This window comes from Aspergillus pseudotamarii (assembly GCF_009193445.1).
Source record: "Aspergillus pseudotamarii strain CBS 117625 unplaced genomic scaffold BDV38scaffold_81, whole genome shotgun sequence".
NCBI classification, from domain to species: Eukaryota; Fungi; Ascomycota; class Eurotiomycetes; order Eurotiales; family Aspergillaceae; genus Aspergillus; species Aspergillus pseudotamarii.
In genome coordinates, this window is record NW_022475095.1 from 34,710 (window position 1) to 59,153 (window position 24,444).

Consider the following 24,444-nt stretch of genomic DNA (forward strand, 5'->3'; position numbering starts at 1 on the left):
TCCTCGGTGCTGCATTCTCCCGCCGCTCTCGACTAGTCGGCAGACTGAACTTCCCCCCTCAACCTCCCAGTGTTCCGCCGTGCGACTCTTCTCCGTCAACGCCTCTTCTTACTCAACATCGATCATCTCACCCCGCTTCGGATATCATTATATTATCCAGTGCGCGCCGTTCGTTTTGCCAGGAATGACTCTCCCTTTGCCTGCGGTGGCCTCTCTATAGCCCGTGTGGTCGTTACATCCCCGCTTTACCCGCTTGCCGCAAAATACCTTGTCACCTCCGGTTTTACCTCTGCGCCCTTTACCCTTTGACTCTATATCCCAGCTTCAATATGATTACCGCTACATCTTTCTTAAATCACTCGGGCAGTCGACCGCCACGCTATCGCACTCCTTCGCCTCCGCGACGCGCCGTTGAGCCAATTTCTCCCTGCACAACCGGCGATACTCGAGCTTCGTGGGCCGACCGCTGCGCACCTAGAGTTGCGACGTTTGATCGCGACCAGCTCACACATAATAACAGTCGATATGCTACAGCGAATAGCGTGTCTCATCAGAGATCCGGCCATGGTAGGTCAAGTTCGACGATCGACACCCTTGCGACGATTGCTCTCGCGACGAGTCCTACTTTTGCACCTCTATCCTACCGTCCTCCGTCGCAGAATTCTACATCGACCATGCCACTTTTCCCGTCAGAGCCCGTAGACTTCGCAGAGCGTCCGGCTAAACGCCTGCGGTCGGAAAAAGATCCTTCTCCATCTCATCAGCATCGTATGGGCGCAATATCAGATCTAAACCCACCATCAGCTTTCGACAGCATGAAAACAGATGCGGAGCTATTGTTGAATTTTGCGAGGCCGTCCAATTTCCATCATACCGCCCCTTCCTCGAAACGAGCGAGCATAGACGAGTCATATCGTCAATATGGAAATGAAGCGAAACGTCATGTTAAGGATGGTTTAGGGGCTTCGTACATTGACTTAGTCGAAGATAAATCTGCTTACAATGCTTCGGGCCACGGTAATCTTCCGCCACCCAGGATGAGATCTCAATCCGACGGTTCGGCTGTTCTTTCTCGGCCCCCCATCCATAGTATGCGACCGAACACAAGCTCCTCCAGCCTTCAGCCAATTATATGGCAGGAAGAAGGAAATAGTGCAGAGAGCAATTGGTCTTCTACAAATCCGGTGGCCAACAATTCTCAATATGATACGCAGCCCCCCACCACCGATGAGCCTCAAATATTGCGAAGCCTTCCTTCCAAGGTAGAAGACGACACAGAGTCTGAAGAGTCTGGCCAAGCAAGTTGTGCTGCTTGTAATCTCGTCCGAATACCTATGGACACTGGTGAACAAGGCGATGTCACATGGATCAGCTGTGACGGCTGCAAGCGCTGGTTCCATATCGTCTGCGCCGGTTTCAAAAATGACCGCGAAATTCGGACGGTTGACAAGTTTATTTGCCGTGGGTGTCGACCGGTTCACGGACAGACTACCTTTGTTCGCAAGTCTTCTCGTGCCCGTACTGCGATCGACTATGCTGGTCTCAACCAGGGACTTGTTAAGACCGCTACGGATTCGATGGAGCACCACTATATTGAGCCTATTCGACAAGGCAAAATTCGCTTTCTACCAGAAAGCTTTCCTCGCATGCGCCCAGAGCTAGTCACGGCAGAATATTTTGAGCGAGGGAATGGCATGACAGAGCCAATTGTAATACCAGCCCATCTAAACACCCGGGATCCGATCTCGACTAGCAGTCCCGACTATGATGCACTCGTCCAAGAAGCTTCTACCCAGGAAATGTTCGACGAGCTGTTGGAACACGCGCACGGAGAATCTCAAGGTGTTGAGACTGTGTTTGACTGTGGCCAAGATCAATTAGATATGGTCATTCCCCAGGGCCTCACAGTCAGAGCTGTTGCAGAGCTATATGGGCGTGAAGAAAGGGTAGAGGTGATAGACGTTAAATCACAGCAAGGCGAAGATAAAAGGTGGACGATGCAGAAATGGGCCGACTATTATGAAACTGCGGGATTTAAGGTCGTTCGGAACGTCATCAGCCTGGAGGTGTCGCAGAGTAAACTGGGCAAATTGATTCGTCGACCGAAGATCGTGCGTGATCTTGATTTACAAGATTCAGTATGGCCGGAAGATCTAAAGGCACTTGGGGATTATCCCAAAGTCCAGTTTTACTGTCTTATGTCCGTCGCTGACTGCTACACGGATTTCCACATTGATTTCGGCGGCTCATCAGTATACTACCACATTCTGAAGGGCAAGAAGACATTCTTCTTCATACCGCCTAAGGATAAACACTTGAAAAAATACGAAGAGTGGTGTAATTCACCTGCCCAAGACTCTACCTTCCTTGGGGACCAAACTAAGGAATGTTATCGGGTTGATCTTGCTGAAGGGGACACGATGTTGATTCCCTCCGGTTGGATCCATGCCGTATGGACTCCTAAGGATAGCTTAGTTATCGGAGGTAATTTCCTGACAAGACTGAACTATGGGATGCAGATCAAAATAGCCAAGATTGAAAAGGATACAAAGGTCCCAAGGAAATTCCGATACCCGTTCTTTCAGAAAATCCAATGGTACGCAGCTTTGAAGTATCTTGAAGACGACCCCATTCCTCAAAGCGTATTGGATGCCTTCGCGCAGGACGAGAATTATCGTTTCCATCGAGATTACCCCATCTACTACGAATTTGGAGAACGGACAAACATAACGCCTCTCGGATCACCGTATCATAATACACGCTTCTACTCGCAAGCAGAGTTGGAGGGACTACCAGACCTTGCGAAGTATCTTCTTCGAACCGCTTTGATCGCTGGCTCTTACATTGTTGAAGGGGTGACGGCGGACAGTAGGAATGCAATCAAGCGATCAATCCCAAAAGGTGTTGGAGATCCGATTGACACTGTTAGAAAATTCGGCATCTGGGTCGCTTGGAAGCGCGGTAATGAAAAAGCTGCTCAATGGACGCGACCTGGCGTCGTTGAAAGCAATGCCAAACTCAGTCTCACAGAGAAAAAGTCTGCTGGTCGACCTAGTCGCCGTTCAGAACGTAATCTGGACAACCAACGCATGTACGCAGAGAGACAGGCTGTGCAGAGACCCCTAGAACAATCTCGTGAAACTTCCAATGGGGTCTCTGGTAGTAGTGCCCCGGTACCACCAAGCGTCGTTGTTCCTACACCTCTCATCTCTTCTGGTAGCGGGGTGAAAGAGGAAAATGTTTCCAAGCCTCGAAACATTCATCGGGGTTCCGGATTAGGTCCGAAGCGGGTTGCCTGTGATGCTTGTCGCAAACGAAGGATCCGGTGCCATCATAAGGATGAACAAAGTGACACAACGCCAACGAAGCAAATGACGGTTGGTGTCTTCGCCGGAAGCCAATCATCCCTGACACATGATGCCGCATCTGCGCTGAGCTCTTTGGCAGCAATTGCATCTGAAGCAGGCCTTCAAGATGGAAATGGTGGATTGGACCGATTTGAAACTGCTGGAAAGTATGGGCCGACTGTTATGGGTACACCGCATACAGTGACCAATAAACTGAATGACATTAGCCCTGATGGGATCAATGCAGGGAAGAAAGGACGTAGCAAGGCTTGTGATGATTGTCGAAAGAGCAAGGTATGCCGCTGCACAACCCCCGTTGTGCATATTACTTATTAACTGGTTCTTTATAGCGGCGATGTATCCACGATGAGTATGGGCGAATTGATCCTGTCAAAGCTCAAGAACGGTCGAAACCACGAGCTGCAGCTTCTGCCAAAAGGCCCCGGATTAACGAGGAAAGCTTTAATCCCACAACAAAAAGACTGAAGCCAGAAAGCACCTCTCCCATGACAAAGCCGGCGCATCTCAGCCGAGAGGGTGACACAATCGATACACAGGGAGCTCGACCATCTATCCAATTATACAAGACAGACAACTTCGACGCTATTCCACCACCGGATATATCGCCCGTGGATCAAGGCTTTTCGCACCAGCCAGGTATGGTAGCTGCAGAAAAGGAAGCGCCTGTGGCGCAGAATTCATATGCATCACCACCTACATTTCAGACAGATGATGTCGTTGCTAAAGAGGTCGACTCAGGTTCTGTGCCTCAGCCGGCGGTTTCACTTGTGTCGCCGCCAACTTCCTTGGCAGATGAAACTGATGTCCTCCAAGACCATGCCGATGCCGAGGGTGAGCATTCCACAGTCCTTCAAACACCGACATCCAGTGCTCGTCACTCTTCTCGTCAACCGCGCCATGTAGATCGATATATGCCTGAGATCCATGTTGTCAAGCCGTCGAAGTCATCTGTACACACACCAACTGCACGTCGCCCATCCTTTGGTGCGTCGAGCACTGGCACGCATAGGACTACTCCTGGTCCATCGTCGGGTTCGAAGAAGTCTTCGTCACGTCCGTCATCATCACACGCAAAGACGCCAACCGCTGATAAGAAAACTGACCGTCATGCCACTTTAACGTCCCCTGGTCAGGCCGGCAAGCATATGAAGCGTGAGCGAGCGACTGGTGCAGACGGTGAGCCAGATGCTGAGAGTATGCGCTTAATCCGCGAACTTCAAGAACAGGAATTTGGCCTACGAAAGCGAGCCGCAAGAGCGTAAAGCAGGCGACCACCCTGCAATTTCCTGATTGAAGCCATGCTCTCGCTATGACGGTTTATGAAATTCACTTTCCTTTTTCTTACTTTCTCCTCTTTTCTTTCCTTTTCTTCTTTCCTTTTCTTTTTGTTCTTTCTCTTATCTAGACTACCTCAATCGGGCAACCACTGAAGTTGATATGAATCTGAAAGAATTACACTCGGGTGATTTGACTACTTGCTGCCGGGAAATTTGGGAAGGGAGTTTTGCAAGGGTGGGAGTCTGGGGCTTCGTTGGGGTTTTATGCTTTATGTGATTTGATTCGGCGTTCCGTCGTCGCCAGGCTGTGACGTTCGTTTGGGGGGTTTATCTCATTGCATCAGACTTTGTCCTTTGAGCATTCTTTTTTATCTGGCTTGTTTTTTTAGCTCTCCATGTCTGTTCGATTTGGCGTTTTAAGTGGGTACACTGGGGATTCCCGATCAAACTGTTGCTCTCATACCTTTGCTTTGTTTCGGTCAAACCCTTCCTACCGTATTTTCTTTTCCTGCTAGTCCCTTGGGTGTTCGTTCAATGAAGTCTTGCTAGCGTTGTCAATCCTTCAGCTGCTCATGCTTTCCTATTTATTCCCTCCCACCTTTGATTTTTCATTCCGTCTCTATACCGATCTTCTCTGTTCTGGTGTTGCTTGACATAGCTCTCTGAATATCCCATCTATTCTTCCGATAATGGATATATAATTACCACAATCCATATTCTTTCAAACAAGATAGACCTCCATGAATGCTTTCCGAACTTTTGATGTATGCGACCGTCCAATCAGTGTCGAATGCGGATTCCCGCGCCTTCGGAATTTAGACCTTGGACTTCACGAAATGAGATATCTTTGTTGACCGCTTCATGATGACCCCAATGCTGCCAAGTCCATATGTGACAAGCAGAAAATATCCGTACCAAGCCAAGTGGCCGTTTGTCAATCAAAAAGTGCCGTAGACCATTAGAACTGGCTTATATGGACGTCAATCTTGGGACTGCATCTAATGTCTACGCCGAGCGATTTAAGATAACTCATTCAATAGTAATTGTTTATTCATCGACTCAGCTATCTATTCGGTCCTAGCCCCCTTTCGCCTTGTATAAGAAATGCAGAAATTGCGACCATCGGTAACTCCATCCAGTGGAGAACTCCTACCAAGCTCCAATGTAGTGGTTGTATATTCATCATCCATCGTAATTCATGCGCTTCAAACTCTTAACATCAAGTCAAGGGTCTACACAGTCAGGTACATGGAAACAGACGGGGTATATCCTATGATATAGCATGGAATCACCAAAGAAGAAAAAGGAAAAAGCAGTGAACCAAGCCTTTAGGCCTTGTTAGCCGAAGAAATCCTTCAACAGTGGCTCCCTTTATCGGTACTAAGCCACCGCTTGGCCCTTGTGTGCTCCCCGATATAGTTCTTGATCACACAAGGCCCCTCATCAGGCCCTTGACACACTTTGCGACGATCTAGATGTTTAAACCGAGGACCAAGGGGCCCGTTCACATAATGATATTGGCCTGCGAATCGGTATTGTCGACGATCTCCCAAAGGATAAAATTTGTCACCCCAATGGCCATTGTAATAGAACCATTCTGTGGGTGAATCTGGGCTGACAGTGGATGCAAGCAAGGTATCGTTGTCATAATCGTAGGTATATGTATGGGAGTTTAATAGAGGATCCCATAGCGGGCCGCGGTCCGTCTGATCATGAAGGAGGCCCCATGGCAGAATATAGTCGTGGATGCCGGGAGTCGCGTACATGGCATGAGTTCCTAGCGCTGAGTAGATGACCGGCTAATAATATCGGTTAGTGGCAATAGTAAATGCATGTTCTCAAGGAACTTTGACCTACTCGTTCGCCAATCTTTTCAACGGCTTCGTAACTATATGCTTCGCCGGCGCTATGGGCACTGAAGAAGAGTGCTTTGGGCTTACCGTGGTGGAATCGCACGAGACAGTGTTCCCAATCGCCGACATGGTTCCCAAATCGCACATTCAGAACTACATTCCCCAGGTTAAAGCTATAGAAATAGAACCAAAAAGCGTCGATGACGCCGTTGCCTTTGTCCATTACGATCAGCACAGCTGGCGCATTGCTGTGGCCGCCAGTTCGCTCCGTACGGATGGGCTCCCCACCATACCGTTTCCGAAGTTCGTCCCGAACATGCTCGTCTTCTAAATTTAAATAGCCGAGCTTATCCGGAGTCCTATTACCTTCTCTATCTTGCACAGATTGGCTTGTATCGTACCACTTAGCTCTCTCTTCCGGTGTGTCACCCGGGATATTCCCATCAATTCGACCGTCCCAATCGGCCCAGGACTGCGCCACATCGCCATCCTCAGGAGGATCGGGTATGTTTTTCTCTCCTTCCATCCAGGATGGGAGATCTTCAACGTTGTCATTACTCGTTAAAAATATGTAGTGCCCTTCTTGAAATTGATTTAATTGGTCAAGATCCTGCAGGGTCGGATGGTCTTGTTGTGAGCGGACCGGTGTATAATTCAGCATTGGGGTTGTGTGATAAAGGTGCTCGGCGATATCACCAGGCCAGAACTGTTCGCCTGAAAACAAGTGGACCAGAGGCGCATATCGGAAAATGTAGTCTGGAATTTCTCGACGAGACCTTTCTGATTCGTCCCAAGTGGTGTCCGAAAGGTTGCCCCCGTTCGACCAGAACGCCCTCCAGGAAGTAGAATTAGACTCCGCTGGTGAGAGTGTCTCTGAGACAAGCTTATGCTGGCCGAAACGGGGGCGGACCGCGCGGTAATGCGCAGTACCACAAAGCCCTAGCCACCGGCAGGCTTTCCGATCAAACCACGAATGCGAGGAAGCAATCCAGCGGGCCTCGTCTTTATCTTCAGCAGACCAGATAAAAGCTGAGGGGTTCACGATCCGGATCAAGCTATTGATTGAAATGTATGCGATCAGTGATGAAAGGATAACAATTGCGGCGGTGGCTTTTTGTACCATCTGCTGGCGGAAGTTAGGTAGAGCCGCGAGGTCGGAATAATTAGAACGTGACGGATCGCGGAAAGCAAGCCCGACCTTGTTAGAATGAGTAGCAGCGGGTAGAAAAGTGGTGACACTGGTGGTGTTGACAGACTCTCTAACCGCAATAGCGCTGCTACTAGGCAGAGACAAGGCCGTAGCACTCAAGGCAGCGTCTTCGGAGGGAGGTGAAGAAAGTAAAGAACAAGGCGCATGAGACCACGCCGCGGCAGGACTATAGATGACCAGTAACAAGATATGGAAGCAATAAAGCCAGGCAGCCAGACCTGGAGACAGAGGCGAAGGAGAAAGGGACACTATAAGGGAAGCGCGCAGGCATTATTGCTCCGTCAGCAGCGGTCGAGAACAGCAGTGAGAATAATAGCATGACTACTGAGAGCAGTAAAAGACCAGAGGGATGGGATTGACACTAAGGTGGTGAACGACGGGTATGAATGAATTGTCCACTAAGAGAGACAGACCGGGAATGACGGAAGGGGATTAGATAATGGATGATCATAACATGGAAGGTGACGGATGCATCTTTTCAGATCAGCAGCACTAAACTAACTCCCTTGCTTCCGCGCACTGCCGAATCAATCAGGAAACGTAGGACGGAAGGGACGGAAGCAGTTGGCAAGTATATTCAATTAGTCGTGTAAACTACTTACTTGGCATGGTCTCGGTGGAGATATGGATCGGAATGGAGACAGACAACAGCAGCAGCCAGCAAAAGGACTGCTTGGAGTTGAATAAGGCTGAACCGGGAGGGGGGAAGAGGAGGCAAGAAAGGAACAAACAGCACACAGTAAATTCAAGGGTGGAGATGATGAGGTCACCACCAAAGGTTGATCATTTCTTCTCAAGGAAGATAAACAAAGGAATGGGTGGGTGGAATTGAAGTACGTAGTACTAGTAGTGCCCAATACATCCAGTAGTTAAACGGAGGTACATACAAGATGCCTTAATTAGTGGGACCTATCTTTTCGAAAAAGAAAATGAATTTTTCTTTTTCATTTTTTTTTTCTTTACAAAACAGATTAATGAGTTGATTGATTCAAGAAGTTCGATGATTCTACTAGTCCTAATACTAGGTACCTCTCAGTACACTATACAATTATACCTAGTACAGTCACCGCCTGTTTGATTAACTAACTAACTAGCCTAGACTAAAAAGAGGCTTAATTTTGAACTTAGAACTACTTGAACCTGACGAAGTACAACAACTCAAAAAGCGGGCCGATCTTCCCACGGACCCCCGTGGATTCAATTTCTTGCCAACTACTACTAGTAATTAGCAAACCCCTCCACGTCACACCAATCACACTACCTTTACCACTTCCCATTGTAATTTTGGATGGATACTACCACTTGTACTCCGTACCGAATACTCCATTGGTTCTGGAAAGACTACCTAATCTCGCCATGTATCCTCACTCGGAGCCTACATTGGTCCTGGATCCCGCCATGTTAATGGACTCAACATTACCGGACGAGGAGGGTTCCGATTATGAGTACGAATACGATGAAAATGAGACGGAGGTACGTTTTAATCTGCAAGGTCTTATCACAATTTTTCACTCTGCATATCTCTCTCTCACTCGCCCTAATTCGTGTCCAGCTGACCAGAAGTCGCACATAGACCTTCTATCTTAACCTCGACCTCACCTCTTCTCATGGTCCCATCCGGCCCCCTCGACGACGCGCGGACCTTGCGATGGATTCTTCATCAGCTGCGGCTACTCCCGGTCTATCATCTGTCTCCGTCCACCGTCCCCGAAGCGATGAGAATGAGTCGGCTTTGGCAAGCACCGAGTCTGACAATAGCCCCGCAGACGGGTTACAAATTCTAGGCCTTCACACCCACAATCCCGTCGTCTCATACCAAAATCAAGTTTTCAGCTGCTCCTGGGCCGATCAAATTGGCACCGAGTTACACTTCACGCACCCCGAGCCAGAACCTCAACCTACAGGGCCAGAACCTGAAACGGCAGCTGCCCGAGTTGTTCCATTAAAGCTTGATAAGAACGTCAGCCTCATAGCTGCTAACAGTGTCAAGATTCTAGGCCGCAGAGCGAACCTTATCTCCAGTGCGGGCCCTGTCCAGCATGCGCTCTACTCAGGTGATGCACTAGACATGACGGGAGGGGCAACCCGCAAAGCGGGGCCTCAAACAAACCAGGCTCTGTTTTTAGAAAGACTGAGGAGCATCAAGCAAGCCAGGGGGGAAACAGACACTGTGCGCACCGTTTTCAGTCTAAAAAGGGCTCAGAATCTCGAAGAGCGGTTGCGCGGTTGGGCGCGGACAGAAGAACAATTGGCCGAGATTCAGCAGCTTAACAATGCCGCACTTCAAGGCAATTCTGATGCCATAGCAGAACTGGAGAATATCTACAATCAACTTGGTGCTCAAGATCCTGCGTCGTTCGAAGAATCGCTCCAACAGCGTTGAGTATGCTCCAAGGCAGTCATCCTATGAACCTCAAAAACCCTGCCAATTCGGTCACCAGTGGTAAATATCTTTCGTTACGTCACGTATATTCTCCGAGCTAGCAATCTAACACAAGCAATTTGCGGGGGCTTAATATACCACATGAGATGCACACCCCTGACCGATGACGAACATGAACAGATCGATTACTTTGGCTCCTAAATCACTTCGGCCTTGGCACGAACTCGTTGAAACGGGTCTCAGGTCATTCCTAACGACCTAGGTGACTTCTCTTCACTGACCAGTTTGTGCCCGCATGGTAACCAATGTGCAGCGTGGCACCTGACACATGTTAAGAAATGTCTAAAGGCTACTATGCGTGGTATACGAGGCCCGAGCCCGCCGATTGAGACGGTTATACGATGTGCTTCATAGTGGTTTGCCAGATTCACCACTAAATTATACAATCGTGTTGTTTCAGAATTCAAGGATGAGAAAGACCTGTACTTTTTCTAGGGGTAATTGTCATGCTACTCTCATAATGTAGTATCTGTCGTATGCCATACATTGCAGTTTGGGCAGGAAAGAGGACAAAGGAAGGAATGAATATAAAATAAAATATAAACAAATCCTGCATTTCAAACTCCCTATCTAAACAAACCCAGTATTCGAAAATAATTTGAGCGATATCAGCAAATCAAGTTATTCGCGCTCGAGGACAAACATATAAACTACGCTACATCCCCATCGTAAATATTCTCAGCAAAATGGGTAGTGAGACCCAATATCTTCAGACTAAGCACGTTTACCTTCGATCGAACCCCAGAGGGCAAGTAGGTTCCTTGATCTCACGGGTGAGGGAGGTGGCGGCGGAGGGGATTATTGCAGGCCCAGGTGAGGTCGGGGTTCGAGATGGACAGACTTGGGCGTCTACGTCGCTGCCTTGATAGCGCGCGAGATATCCTGAGTAACAGTGAACGGAGTGAGTATAGTTGGTTGGTTGGTTGATTGCGAGGCTGGGGGATGGGGGATGTCATTCTGCTGTTTAGTGATTGATGTATGGTTCAGATTAGTTTTATTACCACAGCTGTATCTCGGTCATGGGTGTGGGCGGGTTGTTGGGTGGATGATAGTTGATGTGGTAAATTCTTGGGTAAAGATCCTTAACGAAAGTATAAGCTGTGATCTCTTCATGTGGGTCCTGTACAAGATCCAGATTCCTGGAGAATGAAGCTATAACACTCCCTGTAGACTGATTTAAAGAGCAGCTGAAGGTCCACGAACTATTAGTACACTAACATATGGACTATCTCCCCTGGCGCAAAAATATCATGATAGGTACTAGTAGGTGGTGTGGCCTTGACTAAATGAAGTAGATACTTACTGCAAAAGTTTGTATAGACGTTCTATCGTAATGAATAGGTAGGCTAACAGTTATCAAACCGAGGCAATTAACTCGTGACGAAACGGAAAATAAGCTACTAAGAATTGAGGGATAAGTAGAGAGTTAAAATGAGAGTTGCGAAGTCAGAAAAAAGCCGTTGTTATGCCTCCTATGCACATTAGGTCGGGGATATACACTATTATCCCGCAGAGGAAAGGGGAAAGGGTAAGCACGACCATACTAATCAAGCAAACAAAGATATTTAACAGCCTCTATATATTATCACCCCTTCACTATTGGTTTAGTTAGTTCATTCCTTTACCCATTAATGATCAGCATATCATAGAGTCCAGAAAAAGACGAAACAGAGACTAACCTTACCACCTCACCATGTCTTATTCCGGGTCCAGTGGCATACTTGCCATAACGACGGGGTGAAAGGGCGGGAATTGGGGAAATAACAAGATCGAACGAAGTACAGAACATTGTGGACCTGGTAAAGAAGCATTATGGGGAGCATACATATGCATGGAACGGAAAATATGGAGAGCATGGAGAGGGAAAGGAAACAATGGAGTGGAGGGATCACTACTGCACAGTACATGCTTTCAGCCTAATTGATTCAAGATTTAGGGATCTGACGGGGTTTAGGCTTTAGTCCATCGATCCTTTATGCAAAACGGTTGAGGGTGAGAGAATGGATCTCTTACTATGCATAATCTGATTCATAGTAAGCGAATGTTTCAATACGCAAGTGTCTTCAATGCACTTTATTCGCAAATGTGGATTCATATAGTAGTGTTCGACTTTTCTGCAATTCTAGACTAGTAGTTTGTATCTGTAAGTTTCATAGATTTGGTAGATCGGGTGATGTTTGCATTTACTCATAGCTCACCGCTACTAGTTATGAACAGCTACCAAGGCCAATAATAAACACATGATATTGTAGTATCTTAGCATCTTGGGGCTGTGTCTACGGAGTAAACCAAATGGTTTCCTGCCCCACCTCTCCTTACTGGTTCTTTCTCATCCTTCTTCCCTTTGTGTCAATTTTTCTGCCTTTTCTACTTCCCAAAGAAGAATTTCATGATAGTCTCTGTTTTCATCCCAAAGGGAGTCAGAGGTCTAACCGAAACTATTAAGGACCATTCCTTGACATTTGCCAAAGACTACTCCTTACTAGTAATTATACTGACTGCACTTTACCCCCTACAACACACATTACCATGCCGTTAGAGATAGTCCTGTCCAAATACCCGCTAACCCTGAGTTAGCTAGCAGTGATTTTTATGCTTAAGTCTACAATATTTTCTACTCTTATACTTACTAGCTATCTAATTACCTGGTCGGTTCACTGCATAAGCACTCCTGACTGGGCAGAGGCAGAGAGGCTGTCCACAACGCAAGCTGCACCACTAGCATTAGACCTGGTTGAGCATCGTTCAATCAGCGTCCTTCTAGAGATCAAGAGTAAATCGAAGGATACCTCTCACGACTGCATACCTCCTAAGACCACATCACCAGGCATATTTGTATAGTTCTATCAGAATGGCACTAGCCATGATGGGTGTATTCGTTAGCAGGATACCACATGAAAGTTTTACACTACTGCCTAAGGTAGATATGCATTTCATCCTTGGCAGTTGATAGTACCTTATCTTTGATGTATACAAACAGGTTTAGACCAATCCTTGACCTGACCTTCTTATCTCTGATATTTTTTACGCTTATCAAACCCTACCAAAGCCAGTCTTTCAAAGACAACATTTGATTCCAAGATTCTTCGTAGTGGTTTCATTGGTCCTTCAGTCGAGTAATCTGCTCAGTTCCAACAGGAACAAAGGGGGGAAAAAAGGAAAGGAAGGACGAGGAAGTCACCTAGACATAGTGTAGCCTCCAGGATATCATTGTACATAATCTCTTGAACAGATGAACTCTGCATTTGTCAGATTGCACCATCCCAAACCGTCCCGAGCAATACCAGCGTCTTGAATAAAAAATGTTTCACATGCATGCCTGTATAATTTCGGCTTCATACAAGTTCGCCGATGTTGATAATCAATTCCTTTTCTTGCAAATGCCGGTGAAACAGTCATTGTTAAATAATATGCACGAGCATTGGGTTCTCTGCCAATCATTGGTTCACCCTTTTGCCCTGTACTAGTATGAATCATCAGTTCAAGTACTTCTACTTGGAGTGACTGATCACGTCATCACATAACCGAACTTTCTAGACCGTCCAGAATTTTGCCGATTCGGTCGCGTTGTGGCACTATGGATGTATGTTGGAGAAATTAGATAAAGGTTTGCTGGGGATTACCTCACAAGTCCATCTTGCCCCTTCAACAGTGAGATAAGTGGAGACCCCGAGAAGAAGAGTCCAGACACTGAACCGTGACGGGCGAGAGCCTAAACCAACCCCGCGCCCACAGAGGTTTCCATGGGGTAATAGCATGGGGTAGAACTGAGCCATTTTAATAATGGGAACGGGACCTTGGAGACCACACCGAATACGGTGCGCAGTGGGATTGGATTGAGCGGATTCACCCCGCAAATCACTAGTGCTGGATAGGCCATTGATCCAGGTACGGATCATGGTTGGGATCGACTAACCCCGCAGTATCGTGAAAAATTCTGACCCGTGACTTCATTTTTTTGCCCTTCCATTTTCTTTTGCGGCCGAAGATTCTGAGTGGTCCCATGATTCGATCCCATTCTGTAGGTGGCATCTTTCTTCCCATTCTGCTTACGGAGTATAATCTAGTAAATTCAACATATTGTGTTCTTCTGATCATATGATATGATATACTAGTATCAATCAACCACATGTTGCTCAAGTTATTCCCTCCCTTTTGCCTCCTGCAGAAAGATTTCATCATTCAAACGCACGTTGATCAAATAGAAGTATAGGTAAACAGACACAAAGTACGTCGCTCAACCGACGCTGCCTAGCAATCCATCGGTTACGAAATTGCGGCATTTTCTGAATCAGTTATTACGCAGGAGAATCATGCAGAACCGATTGCATGCAACAGTCGTCGATGATGATTTGCAGGTCACTAGCCACCATGACACACCAAATTGCCATTTCTAGGTATACAGCCCTACTAAGTGGAGAGCTACGCACAAGGGGATAAATCCACAAGACCTGGGGCCAATGCGTCTTTTGTCAGCTGACTAACAGACCCCTTAACTAAGTTACCTACGGAGTATATGTTTCTTATCACCAACTGAAAATTATCTAGTACTAGTACTCGGTAAGTGTTACTGTAGATAGCTTTTATATATATACTACTTATCGTCAATATCTCAGGCCATTCTCTTCTTGTTGTCAACCACTAATCTATTAAGTAGTAGTAGAACTACTTGTGCCTAAGGCAGGTGCTGGCCGAGCCACACTGGGACGTTGAGGCAATTTTTTTTTTCCAATTTTAGCTTTGGGTAGCCAATCACGTCTTTCCGATGAGGTATTTTTTCTTCTTGCCTCATTCGCGCTACAGCAGCACTATCCCTGAATGGGAATAAGAGCCCCTAAAACTTGGCAAAAACCTTGGTACTGTCAGTACCGGCAAAATCCAGAGATCAAAAAAAAAAAAAAAAAAAAAAAAAAAAAAAAAAAAAAAAAAAAAAAAAAGCGAAATGAAAAGAAAAGAAAAGAAAAGAAAAATGGAAAGGTTTAAAGGAGATAATTCTAGAAAAGTCAAGGACAATAAGATATATCAAGATACATAGAGATACGTATTTGGAAAGGGAAAGAAATCAGAAAGAAGGGATGTCAAACTGGGATTCATTTTACTGTCAGTTGGGGCAACGTGGAGGCTACATGCTGGACTAATAACCACACCGCACTAACCCATCAATCAACCCGATCCACATATAGGATCCACTTCATACAAGGATGGGCGTCAGATCAACAATTCGAGACTCTTATCCACTCTTTCCCAGACAGGACTGACTGCCCCGGACCGGTCCCGTGCCTGGCCGATCGCATAGAGCCGGGTATGATCTCAGCAATCAATGTTTAGCTTATAAGCGCTTGAAGCCCGCTGCCGTTCCTGTGAGTTTTCGATTATAGATAGGATCATATAAGAAATATTCCTTTCTCTTTGCCCCATATTCATATCATCTTTGATATCTCCATACCCCAGTTGTTGACAGTCCCACCCCGGTGACGTGTCGATTGCATGGCTTGTACCAAGAAGTAGAGCGACTTCTCACTTCTCGTCTTTCTCGATAAGCTTCTATGCTGAAGGAGCTTTTCTTGCTATTGTTTTTGGTCAATTAGATCCAAGGTAATAGAGGAAAATCATAAACAAAAAGAATCAAGCAAGGAGGACTTTTCTCTCGTCGTTTTGAGGTATGTACGTCCGTTTTGAGATCGGGCGCGGTCCACCCGATGTTCTTTTCTATCGCTGCCAGTCCCTGCACCCTGCCCCAGTTGTTCTTATCTCTACCCAAACCCGCCCCTCCAATGAGCATTCTTTTCGAGATCGTGCGCCACAGCTCTTCTCCCACCCTATGACTAACTCTTGACGTCTTCATCAGCGCGTCGTACTCTTCTCTCTCAATTGAACATCGTCCGGAGCACTTTAATTAAACACCATGGTGTCTTCTACTGCTTCTTCATCCCCACAGCCGGATGGGTACCTCAATGGCGCCAACACCCTACCCGTGCGCCCAGGCCCCAAGCTTTACGGCAGTAATGATGGCGCTCAATCTGGCGCTGGAACTCCCATTGGATTTCAGAGACATCCTCATAACAAGTTTCTTGAGAATGTAGCCGGATCAAATGTGCGCCAACCGTCACCTCAACCCACTCATCTGGGCTTCCCCGGCGGTGGCCTGCACCGAATCTTGTCAGAGGAGGATCCGGGCTATATTGCTGCCAAGTTCGAAGGGAAAGAAAAGCAAATGGAACAGGGTAAGTCTCCCTCGCTTTTCAACCCGCTATTTATGGCACTGGAGGTTCTCTTCTGCTAACTGCATTTCTTAGTTATGGACCAGCTGGAAAGCAAAGGCTTTATTCCAACGGAATTTGTCGCTGGAGAAGCCGAATGGTTTTACAACCAGCTTGGGATTGATGATACATACTTCCAAACCGAGACCGTTGATGCTATCGTCACGCAGATCCTTTCTCTCTATGCTGCCAAGGTTGCAGCGTACGCTCGTGATGATAAGAAGCTCGAGATCCGTTTAGATAAAGAAGCTGAAGATCATGCGGTCTACATTGATACAAGCAAGCCCGGCATCACGTCGGTCGACGGCCCTCGGTATGAGCAGAGAATCGAGAAGAAATATGTAAACGGCTCCACACCTGGTAACAGCTATCGGGTTGAGACCTTCCGTTCGCCAACACCAATCCCTGGGGACGATGGCCAGCAACTCCGGTGCTACTTTGTTTACAAGTGCCAGTTCGTTAACCCTAACCCGGGTCCGAATGAAACGAACATTGATATCATCGGTGAAAAGAGATTCTTGCAAAAGGCAACGGAAAATACAAAGGCCATCTATCAAGAAATCATCACGAATGCCGTTAATCGATCTGGTCCTGTCATTGAGATGTTTGAGATCGAGAAAAGTCGCGAAAAAAGGCTGGTCGTCGCTTATCGTCAGGGCTCTGCTATGGGTCTATTTAGTGCACTCTCTGATCTATACCACTACTACCGCCTGACAAGCTCTCGTAAATATCTGGAGAACTTTTCTAACGGCATCACGGTCATATCTCTCTATCTTCGCCCACTGAAAGATGCTGAAATCGCTGCTAAGTATCCTCCTATCGAGGCAGCTGTTCACCAGATTATCAAGGAGGTCTCTCTTCTCTACTGCATCCCCCAGAACAGGTTCCAACATCATTTCGCAGTCGGCCGTCTTAGCTTGCAGGAGACCATTTATGCCCATTGTGCGTGGGTCTTTGTTCAACAGTTCCTTAATCGCTTGGGCTCTGAGTACACCTCTCTGACCGATGTTCTGGACTCCAATAACAGTGTCCACGCAGAATTGTTAGCCAAGATCAAGAAGAGGTTGCGTACCGAGACTTTCACATCCGACTATATCTCAGAGATCGTTAACAAGTACCCGGAACTTATCCACAAGCTCTACCTGGATTTTGCTAACACTCATTACGTTCAAACACGTGGTCCTGCCGAAGATGATTTTCTTCCCACCCTGAGCTATTTGCGCCTCCAGGTTGACGAAGTTCTTGATGGTGCGAAGCTGAAACAACTCATCTCAAGCACTGTGGCCAATGAACACGACGAGATGGTCATGAGCGCCTTCCGCGTGTTCAACGCCGCCATCCTCAAGACCAACTTCTTCACGCCCACTAAGGTAGCCCTTAGTTTCCGACTCAACCCAGATTTCCTACCGGAACACGAGTACCCTCAGCGTCTCTATGGCATGTTCCTAGTTATTAGCTCAGAGTTCCGAGGCTTCCATCTACGGTTCCGGGATATCGCTCGTGGTGGCATTCGTATCGTCAAGAGCAGGAACAAAGAAGCCTACAGCATCAATGCTCGCTCACTGTTCGATGAAAATTACAATTTAGCCAACACCCAACAGCGCAAAAATAAAGACATTCCCGAAGGTGGTGCAAAGGGTGTGATACTCTTAGATGTAAACCATCAGGACAAAGCAGCTGTCGCTTTTGAGAAATACATTGACAGCATTCTCGATCTCCTGCTGCCTCCTGTCAGCCCAGGCATCAAAGACCCTATCGTTGACTTGCATGGAAAGGATGAGATTCTTTTCATGGGGCCCGACGAGAACACGGCCGAGTTGGTGGACTGGGCTACAGAGCATGCAAGGAATCGTGGAGCTCCCTGGTGGAAGTCATTCTTTACAGGCAAGAGTCCCAAGCTGGGCGGTATCCCGCATGATACTTACGGCATGACGACCTTGTCTGTTCGTCAATATGTTCTTGGTATCTACCGGAAGTTGAAGATTGACCCCTCCACGGTTCGTAAGCTGCAAACCGGTGGCCCCGATGGTGACCTGGGATCAAACGAAATTCTTCTGGCCAATGAGAAATACACCGCTATCGTTGATGGTTCAGGTGTTATTGTTGATCCAAATGGTCTGGACCACGAGGAGCTGGTCCGGCTTGCTAAGAAGCGCGTGACTATCTCCGAATTTGACTTGTCTAAACTCTCGCCCCAGGGCTACCGTGTTCTGGTGGATGAGAGCAACGTCAAGTTGCCGAATGGCGAGTTCATCCACAATGGAATGATCTTCCGTAACACTTTCCATTTGCGCCGAGAACTTCCTTATGATGTCTTTGTCCCTTGCGGTGGACGACCGGAGTCCATTGATCTTTCTACTGTAGGAAAGCTTATTCATAACGGCAAATCCACCATCCCCTACATTGTCGAGGGTGCCAACTTGTTCATCACACAAGACAGTAAACTACGGCTCGAAAGGTCCGGCTGTATACTGTTTAAGGATGCATCAGCAAATAAGGGTGGTGTGACTTCGTCGTCATTAGAGGTCCTTGCGTCGTTGTCCTTCAACGACGAGGAGTTCGTCGAAAACATGTGTGTTCGTGAAGATGGCAGTGTTCCCACATTCTACCAGGATTATGTCAAGCAGGTTCAGGAAGTCATCAAACAGAATGCCACCCTCGAGTTCGAGGCCATCTGGCGTGAACATGAGCAAACCGGCCTTCTCCGCAGCGTCCTCAGTGATCGCCTCAGTCTGGCTATTACTAAGCTTGATGAGGAGTTGCAGAAGACAGAGTTGTGGGACAATATTGAACTTCGCCGTTCGGTTCTCGATGACGCTTTGCCTAAGCTACTTTTGAACAAGATTGGTCTCAATACAATCTTGCAGCGGGTGTGTCTCAACTTTCAATGCCAGTATCAATTATAAAACTAACGACACATATAGGTTCCTGAGAACTACCTCCGGGCCATCTTTGGCAGCTACCTCGCAAGTCGGTTTGTATACGAGTATGGCAGCAACCCTAGCCAGTTCTCCTTCTTTGACTTGTATGTACATCGGTTTCACTAGCCCCAGTCACTGGTCCACTTTACTAATTATAACCTTAGCATGACCAAGCGACTTTCCAAGGCCATGGCTTAACATGCTTTAGAAAGGCGACGTGATGTTCCACGTTATGATATTGCATCTTCCGGGTTTATACATGACTGCACATAAGCAGTGCTACAAAAATTAATCATGACAATCATGTCCATCGCATGTACGGGTTACAAAAAAAAAGAGTCACGAGTAATGAAGACTAAATACATCTCCATCCTCTAGGTTCGTTCTGCTTCAAACATAGATTTAAAGATCATATATATATTTATACATACACATCATCAAGAGCGCGTTCAGGAGACCCCTCCCTCTCCCTCCTCTTTCTTTTTGGTTTCTTTGTCGGAATGGCTTGGTTAAGGTGATCTGTTCCAGGGCAGCTATCACTTAATATTTGAGAAGCGTAAGGGTTGTGGTCAGATATAGTCATGATAATATACTAGCCTTAGTTTGGCTGCTGCGTCCTGATAACCTCTTAAAAACCCCGAGAGATACAAACTATGCTTAAAACATGGGGAGAGTCTTCCAGTATCTTACACTAGGCAAAAGCATCAATTGAAACATAGGTATCAGAGCAGCCTACTGTAGCCCACAATACATGATTTTAGTAGTGAGTGCTGCAAATTGATCTTGTGTTGGAAATATTCTATCACTGATAAGAGACTCATAGAGAGCTCTGGCTACGTATGGAGGTGGCCGGAAGAGTTACAGTTGCAGTCCTCCTCTCCTCTTCCTGCTGCATCTCTCCCAACTTTTGCTCTTCATTCACTCTCCTCCCTCAGATCATGTTTCACACTCAAAGGCAGACTCGAATGGGTAATTGAAACAGTTCTTACTTCGCGGGTAGGAGGTTAGAAGTTTGCAGATTATGATATGTATAGATAGAACATCAGTAGAAGGTGCTAGTGTAATATCTCCTAACGCCTCCCTCCTGCTGCTATGGGAAATCAAATCCAACTGATCATAGCCCTACTAACGCATTACGCGACATACACGCCCCAAATTAGACGATGACTTCGTAGCCGGTGATATTAAACTTTGATCCTTCTTCTTCCTCTGTGCGCTCGATCTCACTGAGTTGCGCCCATAGTTCTGGGTATTTCTCCTTGGCCCATTTCTCCACCTCATCTCTCCAGTATTGATATGGAACTGCGTTGTAGAGGAGGCCAATGCTAGAAATTACGTCAGCAATGAAACTAACTACAAAGGAAGACATCAGGACTTACGAGTTATAATTCGGTAGGTACCCTGTTTCACTGTGCATCTTGTCTATAGCCTCTATAGCAAGGTCAAATTCACATTGCGCAGCGAGAGCTTCGACAAATGCCATGTACAGCCGCCGATCTACTTCGATTTCGAGAAGTTTGACCTTTTCCATCATCTTCATTGCCTCCTGTGTGCCATTGTGGTGCTTTCCGCATAATTTGAAGAAGATAGCAATTGTCTTATGCGTGGGACCCTCTTCCGACTGAAGGATTTGGCGGAACACCTCCATACTTTTCTCGGGCATGTCACAAGCTGCGTAAGCAAGCATTAGCCCATTTAGCAACTTGATGTTGAGGTCAACTTCAACGTCTAATTTGAGCATGTTGTGAACAAGCACCAGATGTTCTGCATCACGCGTTCGAGCTATCCACCGGAAGCATTTGGTATAGGTGTCTGGCTTTGGACGCCGAGCAAAGTTTTCCGCCTGCCGCATATGCCCGAACACTAGGTAGGCTAGGTCACTCCGGTTTCTTTTGTAGAATGCTGTCATGATGTCGGTTCGCGTGCTTACGCTTGCTTCGGGGAACGCCAGCTGCAATAACCCGTACACCTCCCATGCATCTGCGCCATCTTGGTTAAGGTCCAAGATATAGTCAGTGAGCGCTTTACGTATCTTCGATCTTCCCTCGTCATCATATAATGCCAGGCGCGGTCGAAGGAGTTCCGATGCCCCTTCCCAGTCACGACGGTAGAGCAACATATGCGTTAGTGCCGCGAGCGTCTCAGGCTCTAACCGAACATTATTCTCGAACAATGGGTCAAGAAAGGATGACACCTGATCGAATATGGCATCCCCCTGGCCCGACAAACAAAGCATTGTTATCAACTTATTCATCAGCGAGATAGACATATTTTCAAGAGCCATTTCGTTGACGCCATGCAAGCCCTCAACATGGACTAACGTTCTTTCCACGTCACCGGCTTGTATATAAGATTCGAGTTCCAATAAACGCGACTGGGAGTTGGGCTGCAGACCCCAACGCGGGATCAAAGCAGCATACTCAGCAGTCAATTGAGGTTTGTTGGTGAAATTGGCATACGCCATCAAGTTGTTCACACATTCAATTGTGAGCGATGCTTTGGCTTCTGGACTATTTTGAATTAAAATTCTAACCTTTTCCACGAGTGCAGACGCATCTTGTCCATGGGCTGCTTCCCAAAGCAATGTGATATTCATGGTCTCCGTAATTGGCCTTTGCGAAAGTGACTCGAAGATAGGCCTGGCCCACGCTGTTTCTGAACGCAGAATTGCATACTCGATAACGGCTTCTTTCGTAGCTAGGGTAGGCTCCCATCCATCAAACAAAGGGCACTCGTACATTATCTTCACTGCAGCCAGGAGATCTTGTCCAATGAGGACTTTGAGCAACTCTTCGTGGGAGGTAGGGTCAAATTTTATGCCAAAGTCGTGAAGGTCCTCGGTTGTCCGTCTGAGAAGACGCCTATCTTCATTTATGGCAAACCCCTTCATGACCGTAAGCCAAGGGGAGGGATTGGTCTTGGAAAGCCTATTCCAGAACTTCTCAACGATATGTCTTGCTCCTTCTGGATTGCCATTCAAAGCCTGAATATTAATATAGGCAACAAGCGCGGGTCGACCTATATGGTTGGGACCAAACCCATGGTCCGCACAAAGTTCCAGAAATACGTAGCGAGCTAATCTTTGGATTACTTCGCGGCATTCTGGCAGGCATCTTGCTTGGGACAGAACGAATAGCACGTTCTCTAGGTTCTCAGTAGAGAAGATCAATTTCCAATTTTCGGGCTCCAGATCACCCTCATTAGCTCGCAAGTGCTTCCAAGTCACGATGAGCAAACGGGCCTGAAAGCCCGTAATGACTCCCGGAATGTCCGCTCGTGCAGCAAAGAAATCCTGAAAGGCCTTCGCAAGAACACTCACTGCAGGCCCCCTGCTTTTGTCACGTATTGCTCTCATCAGATCGCTCATTGGTTTTAGGCCAGCCTCCGATGGCAGAGTCGCAGGTTGGGGAGAGATAGATGGTCCCATATTGAATGCGAAAAACCCACGTCGCTGGAAGTGATACGTGCTGGTGACGACTGGCCCTCGGGATCGGTACGTTCGGAGATTATGTAGTAGTCGATTACGGCATTGTGAGGAAGACAGCGGCTCGTTGTCCAGTATTGCACGGAAAACCCTTCTACTGAGGTGAGATTGCATGTTTGTAGTATAGAATGAAGCTATGAAGAAAAAGTGTTAATAGAATAAGCCTCTATTCCTCAAATAGGAACACTATCATTGGAAGTTTTGAGAAATTAAATCAATCCAATTTGCAGCATGCTTCAAAAGTACCCAAGTATTGAGAACGAACATACAATGGGTAACAGGGAGAGCATTGGAAGTATAGAAGAAAGAATGTGAACTGGAGTTCTAGAGTTGCCGCGGAGGTGTCCTGCGGCTCTTGGCGCGCCGAAAAGATATTAAATTCAATGCGCTCCACTCTGCGACTCCCCCAACCCAACCCATCCACCATTGAATGCTTGCAAGCTGTTATTGACGCTCCTCAATTGCTTTGATAGAACTGAGGTCGCCACCCGGCTCTCAAATATGACTGGTCGTCTCTTGTCTTGGTCGTCTCCATTGCGCACCTTCGGGTCGACCATGAGCTCTATGGTTGCAGGTCGGTGGAATTCGACTCTCGCCACAGATGCCGCTGCTTATCAGCGTGCTGCCAGTGCTAATCAAAGTATGTGAATATCCAAACAATGCAGCCGCCCGTGTTTCCTGCAGAGTCGAGTACTTCTCAAGACATTACTTCGACCGGCACTAACTGTCCCGAAAATAGGACCAAGAGTATTCAGCCGTCGTCGTGTACCAAACCGCCAAAAGTTCATCGAAGACCAGAAGACCCAAGGAGAAAGTCGAATCTTAGAGAAATACCAAACTCGTGATTGGCGAGCAGGCGATATTTACACACCTCATGATCTCAGTGCTGCCGAGATGAAGAAGTGGAGGAAGCGCTATAGCCCAGCCACAGATGCTTTTGATTCTTTGAACATGAACCCGCTAGACTTGTACAAGGTATGTGCGGTTATGAAATGAACGATTACTATTATTGTATTTTTTCCTTGGCTCGGGCATTCTCAGTGATTTTTAACTTCTTTTGTGTTAACGCAGAACTTCTCGATCATGTCCGAGTATATCACCCCGATGGGACGTATAAAGCATAGAAATACAACTGGTCTACGACCTGTCAACCAACGGAAAATTGCAAAGGCTATCCGAAGGGCTATTGGTCTTGGTCTGATGCCTAGTGTCCATAGACATCCAGAGATTCTGGCGGCGGAACTGAAGGCGAAGGTAGATGGAAGCAGCATATTCTGAAGCAACTGAGGCCACACGAACAGGGAACTTGTATGCAGGATATATGGAGAACTGCTTATACCTTTCTTGAATTCCTGCGGCTTCAAATCTCGATGTCGGGCACCTTCGGAGCCAGACACTGTACTTCTATATTCAAACATAGTCATCACTGAAAATTGGGATTGCACATGTAATTTATCCGCCAGAAATTTTATTGATTGAATAGTTACTATCTCCGGAATATCTACTATTACTGTACAAGGTTCTAATAATGAGGGTTGCCTGGACATAAGACAGGAACGAGTTGTCCCGTCCGTGGCTCACATTCCCCACCGATAAATACGTCAACCGGAGGAGACATCTATGGCTGT

General features: G+C 47.0%; 7 protein-coding genes across 7 annotated transcripts; 4 read left to right on the forward strand and 3 right to left on the reverse strand.

Moving 5' to 3' along the window:
• Positions 1-329: 329 nt before the first annotated feature.
• Positions 330-4,630, forward strand: jhd1 ([Histone H3]-lysine-36 demethylase; the record flags this gene model as incomplete). The annotated part of the gene is made up of 4 exons (XM_032057942.1): positions 330-980; positions 1,037-1,089; positions 1,154-3,641; positions 3,698-4,630. 4 exons carry the CDS (start codon positions 330-332, stop codon positions 4,628-4,630), a joined length of 4,125 nt encoding a protein of 1,374 aa, XP_031908578.1.
• A 1,044-nt stretch (positions 4,631-5,674) lies between these two features.
• On the reverse strand, positions 5,675-7,955 carry BDV38DRAFT_208309 (uncharacterized protein). Its single transcript, XM_032052573.1, has 2 exons — positions 6,503-7,955; positions 5,675-6,444 (listed from the first exon to the last, which is right to left on the reverse strand). The coding sequence occupies exons 1-2, from the start codon at positions 7,619-7,621 to the stop codon at positions 6,001-6,003; spliced, it is 1,563 nt and encodes a 520-aa protein (XP_031908579.1). The 5' UTR covers positions 7,622-7,955; the 3' UTR covers positions 5,675-6,000.
• Positions 7,956-8,929: 974 nt separating this feature from the next.
• BDV38DRAFT_208545 (TFIIIC subunit 6 family protein) lies at positions 8,930-10,505 on the forward strand. Its single transcript, XM_032052575.1, has 2 exons — positions 8,930-9,181; positions 9,282-10,505. The coding sequence occupies exons 1-2, from the start codon at positions 9,065-9,067 to the stop codon at positions 10,089-10,091; spliced, it is 927 nt and encodes a 308-aa protein (XP_031908580.1). The 5' UTR covers positions 8,930-9,064; the 3' UTR covers positions 10,092-10,505.
• Positions 10,506-13,672: 3,167 nt separating this feature from the next.
• Positions 13,673-14,238, reverse strand: BDV38DRAFT_208562 (uncharacterized protein). The gene has a single exon (XM_032052576.1). The coding sequence runs from the start codon at positions 14,048-14,050 to the stop codon at positions 13,727-13,729; it is 324 nt and encodes a 107-aa protein (XP_031908581.1). The 5' UTR covers positions 14,051-14,238; the 3' UTR covers positions 13,673-13,726.
• A 1,171-nt stretch (positions 14,239-15,409) lies between these two features.
• On the forward strand, positions 15,410-19,940 carry BDV38DRAFT_260881 (glutamate dehydrogenase (NAD(+))). Its single transcript, XM_032055973.1, has 5 exons — positions 15,410-15,811; positions 16,000-16,375; positions 16,448-19,281; positions 19,336-19,436; positions 19,497-19,940. Exons 2-5 carry the CDS (start codon positions 16,057-16,059, stop codon positions 19,528-19,530), a joined length of 3,288 nt encoding a protein of 1,095 aa, XP_031908582.1. The 5' UTR covers positions 15,410-15,811; positions 16,000-16,056; the 3' UTR covers positions 19,531-19,940.
• Positions 19,941-20,368: 428 nt separating this feature from the next.
• On the reverse strand, positions 20,369-23,099 carry BDV38DRAFT_208599 (putative mitochondrial respiratory complex I chaperone (Cia84)). The gene is made up of 2 exons (XM_032052577.1): positions 20,712-23,099; positions 20,369-20,657 (listed from the first exon to the last, which is right to left on the reverse strand). Exons 1-2 carry the CDS (start codon positions 22,928-22,930, stop codon positions 20,489-20,491), a joined length of 2,388 nt encoding a protein of 795 aa, XP_031908583.1. The 5' UTR covers positions 22,931-23,099; the 3' UTR covers positions 20,369-20,488.
• A 122-nt stretch (positions 23,100-23,221) lies between these two features.
• Positions 23,222-24,318, forward strand: BDV38DRAFT_208611 (mitochondrial 37S ribosomal protein bS18m). Its single transcript, XM_032052578.1, has 3 exons — positions 23,222-23,456; positions 23,556-23,791; positions 23,888-24,318. The coding sequence occupies exons 1-3, from the start codon at positions 23,318-23,320 to the stop codon at positions 24,092-24,094; spliced, it is 582 nt and encodes a 193-aa protein (XP_031908584.1). The 5' UTR covers positions 23,222-23,317; the 3' UTR covers positions 24,095-24,318.
• Positions 24,319-24,444: the final 126 nt, after the last annotated feature.

Excerpts from the sequence above, each read along its gene's own strand:
- BDV38DRAFT_208309 (XM_032052573.1), bottom strand. The coding sequence starts at position 7,621 with ATGGTACAAAAAGCCACCGCCGCAATTGTTATCCTTTCATCACTGATC. Across the intron at positions 6,445-6,502 it reads TTGAAAAGATTGGCGAACGA|CCGGTCATCTACTCAGCGCT; the intron begins GTAGGTCAAAGT and ends CGATATTATTAG.
- BDV38DRAFT_208545 (XM_032052575.1), top strand. The coding sequence starts at position 9,065 with ATGTATCCTCACTCGGAGCCTACATTGGTCCTGGATCCCGCCATGTTA. Across the intron at positions 9,182-9,281 it reads ACGATGAAAATGAGACGGAG|ACCTTCTATCTTAACCTCGA; the intron begins GTACGTTTTAAT and ends AGTCGCACATAG.
- BDV38DRAFT_208562 (XM_032052576.1), bottom strand. The coding sequence starts at position 14,050 with ATGATCCGTACCTGGATCAATGGCCTATCCAGCACTAGTGATTTGCGG.
- BDV38DRAFT_260881 (XM_032055973.1), top strand. The coding sequence starts at position 16,057 with ATGGTGTCTTCTACTGCTTCTTCATCCCCACAGCCGGATGGGTACCTC. Across the intron at positions 19,282-19,335 it reads TCAATACAATCTTGCAGCGG|GTTCCTGAGAACTACCTCCG; the intron begins GTGTGTCTCAAC and ends CGACACATATAG. Across the intron at positions 19,437-19,496 it reads CAGTTCTCCTTCTTTGACTT|CATGACCAAGCGACTTTCCA; the intron begins GTATGTACATCG and ends TTATAACCTTAG.
- BDV38DRAFT_208599 (XM_032052577.1), bottom strand. The coding sequence starts at position 22,930 with ATGCAATCTCACCTCAGTAGAAGGGTTTTCCGTGCAATACTGGACAAC. Across the intron at positions 20,658-20,711 it reads TACCTACCGAATTATAACTC|CATTGGCCTCCTCTACAACG; the intron begins GTAAGTCCTGAT and ends CGTAATTTCTAG.
- BDV38DRAFT_208611 (XM_032052578.1), top strand. The coding sequence starts at position 23,318 with ATGACTGGTCGTCTCTTGTCTTGGTCGTCTCCATTGCGCACCTTCGGG. Across the intron at positions 23,457-23,555 it reads TGCTGCCAGTGCTAATCAAA|GACCAAGAGTATTCAGCCGT; the intron begins GTATGTGAATAT and ends TCCCGAAAATAG. Across the intron at positions 23,792-23,887 it reads ACCCGCTAGACTTGTACAAG|AACTTCTCGATCATGTCCGA; the intron begins GTATGTGCGGTT and ends GTGTTAACGCAG.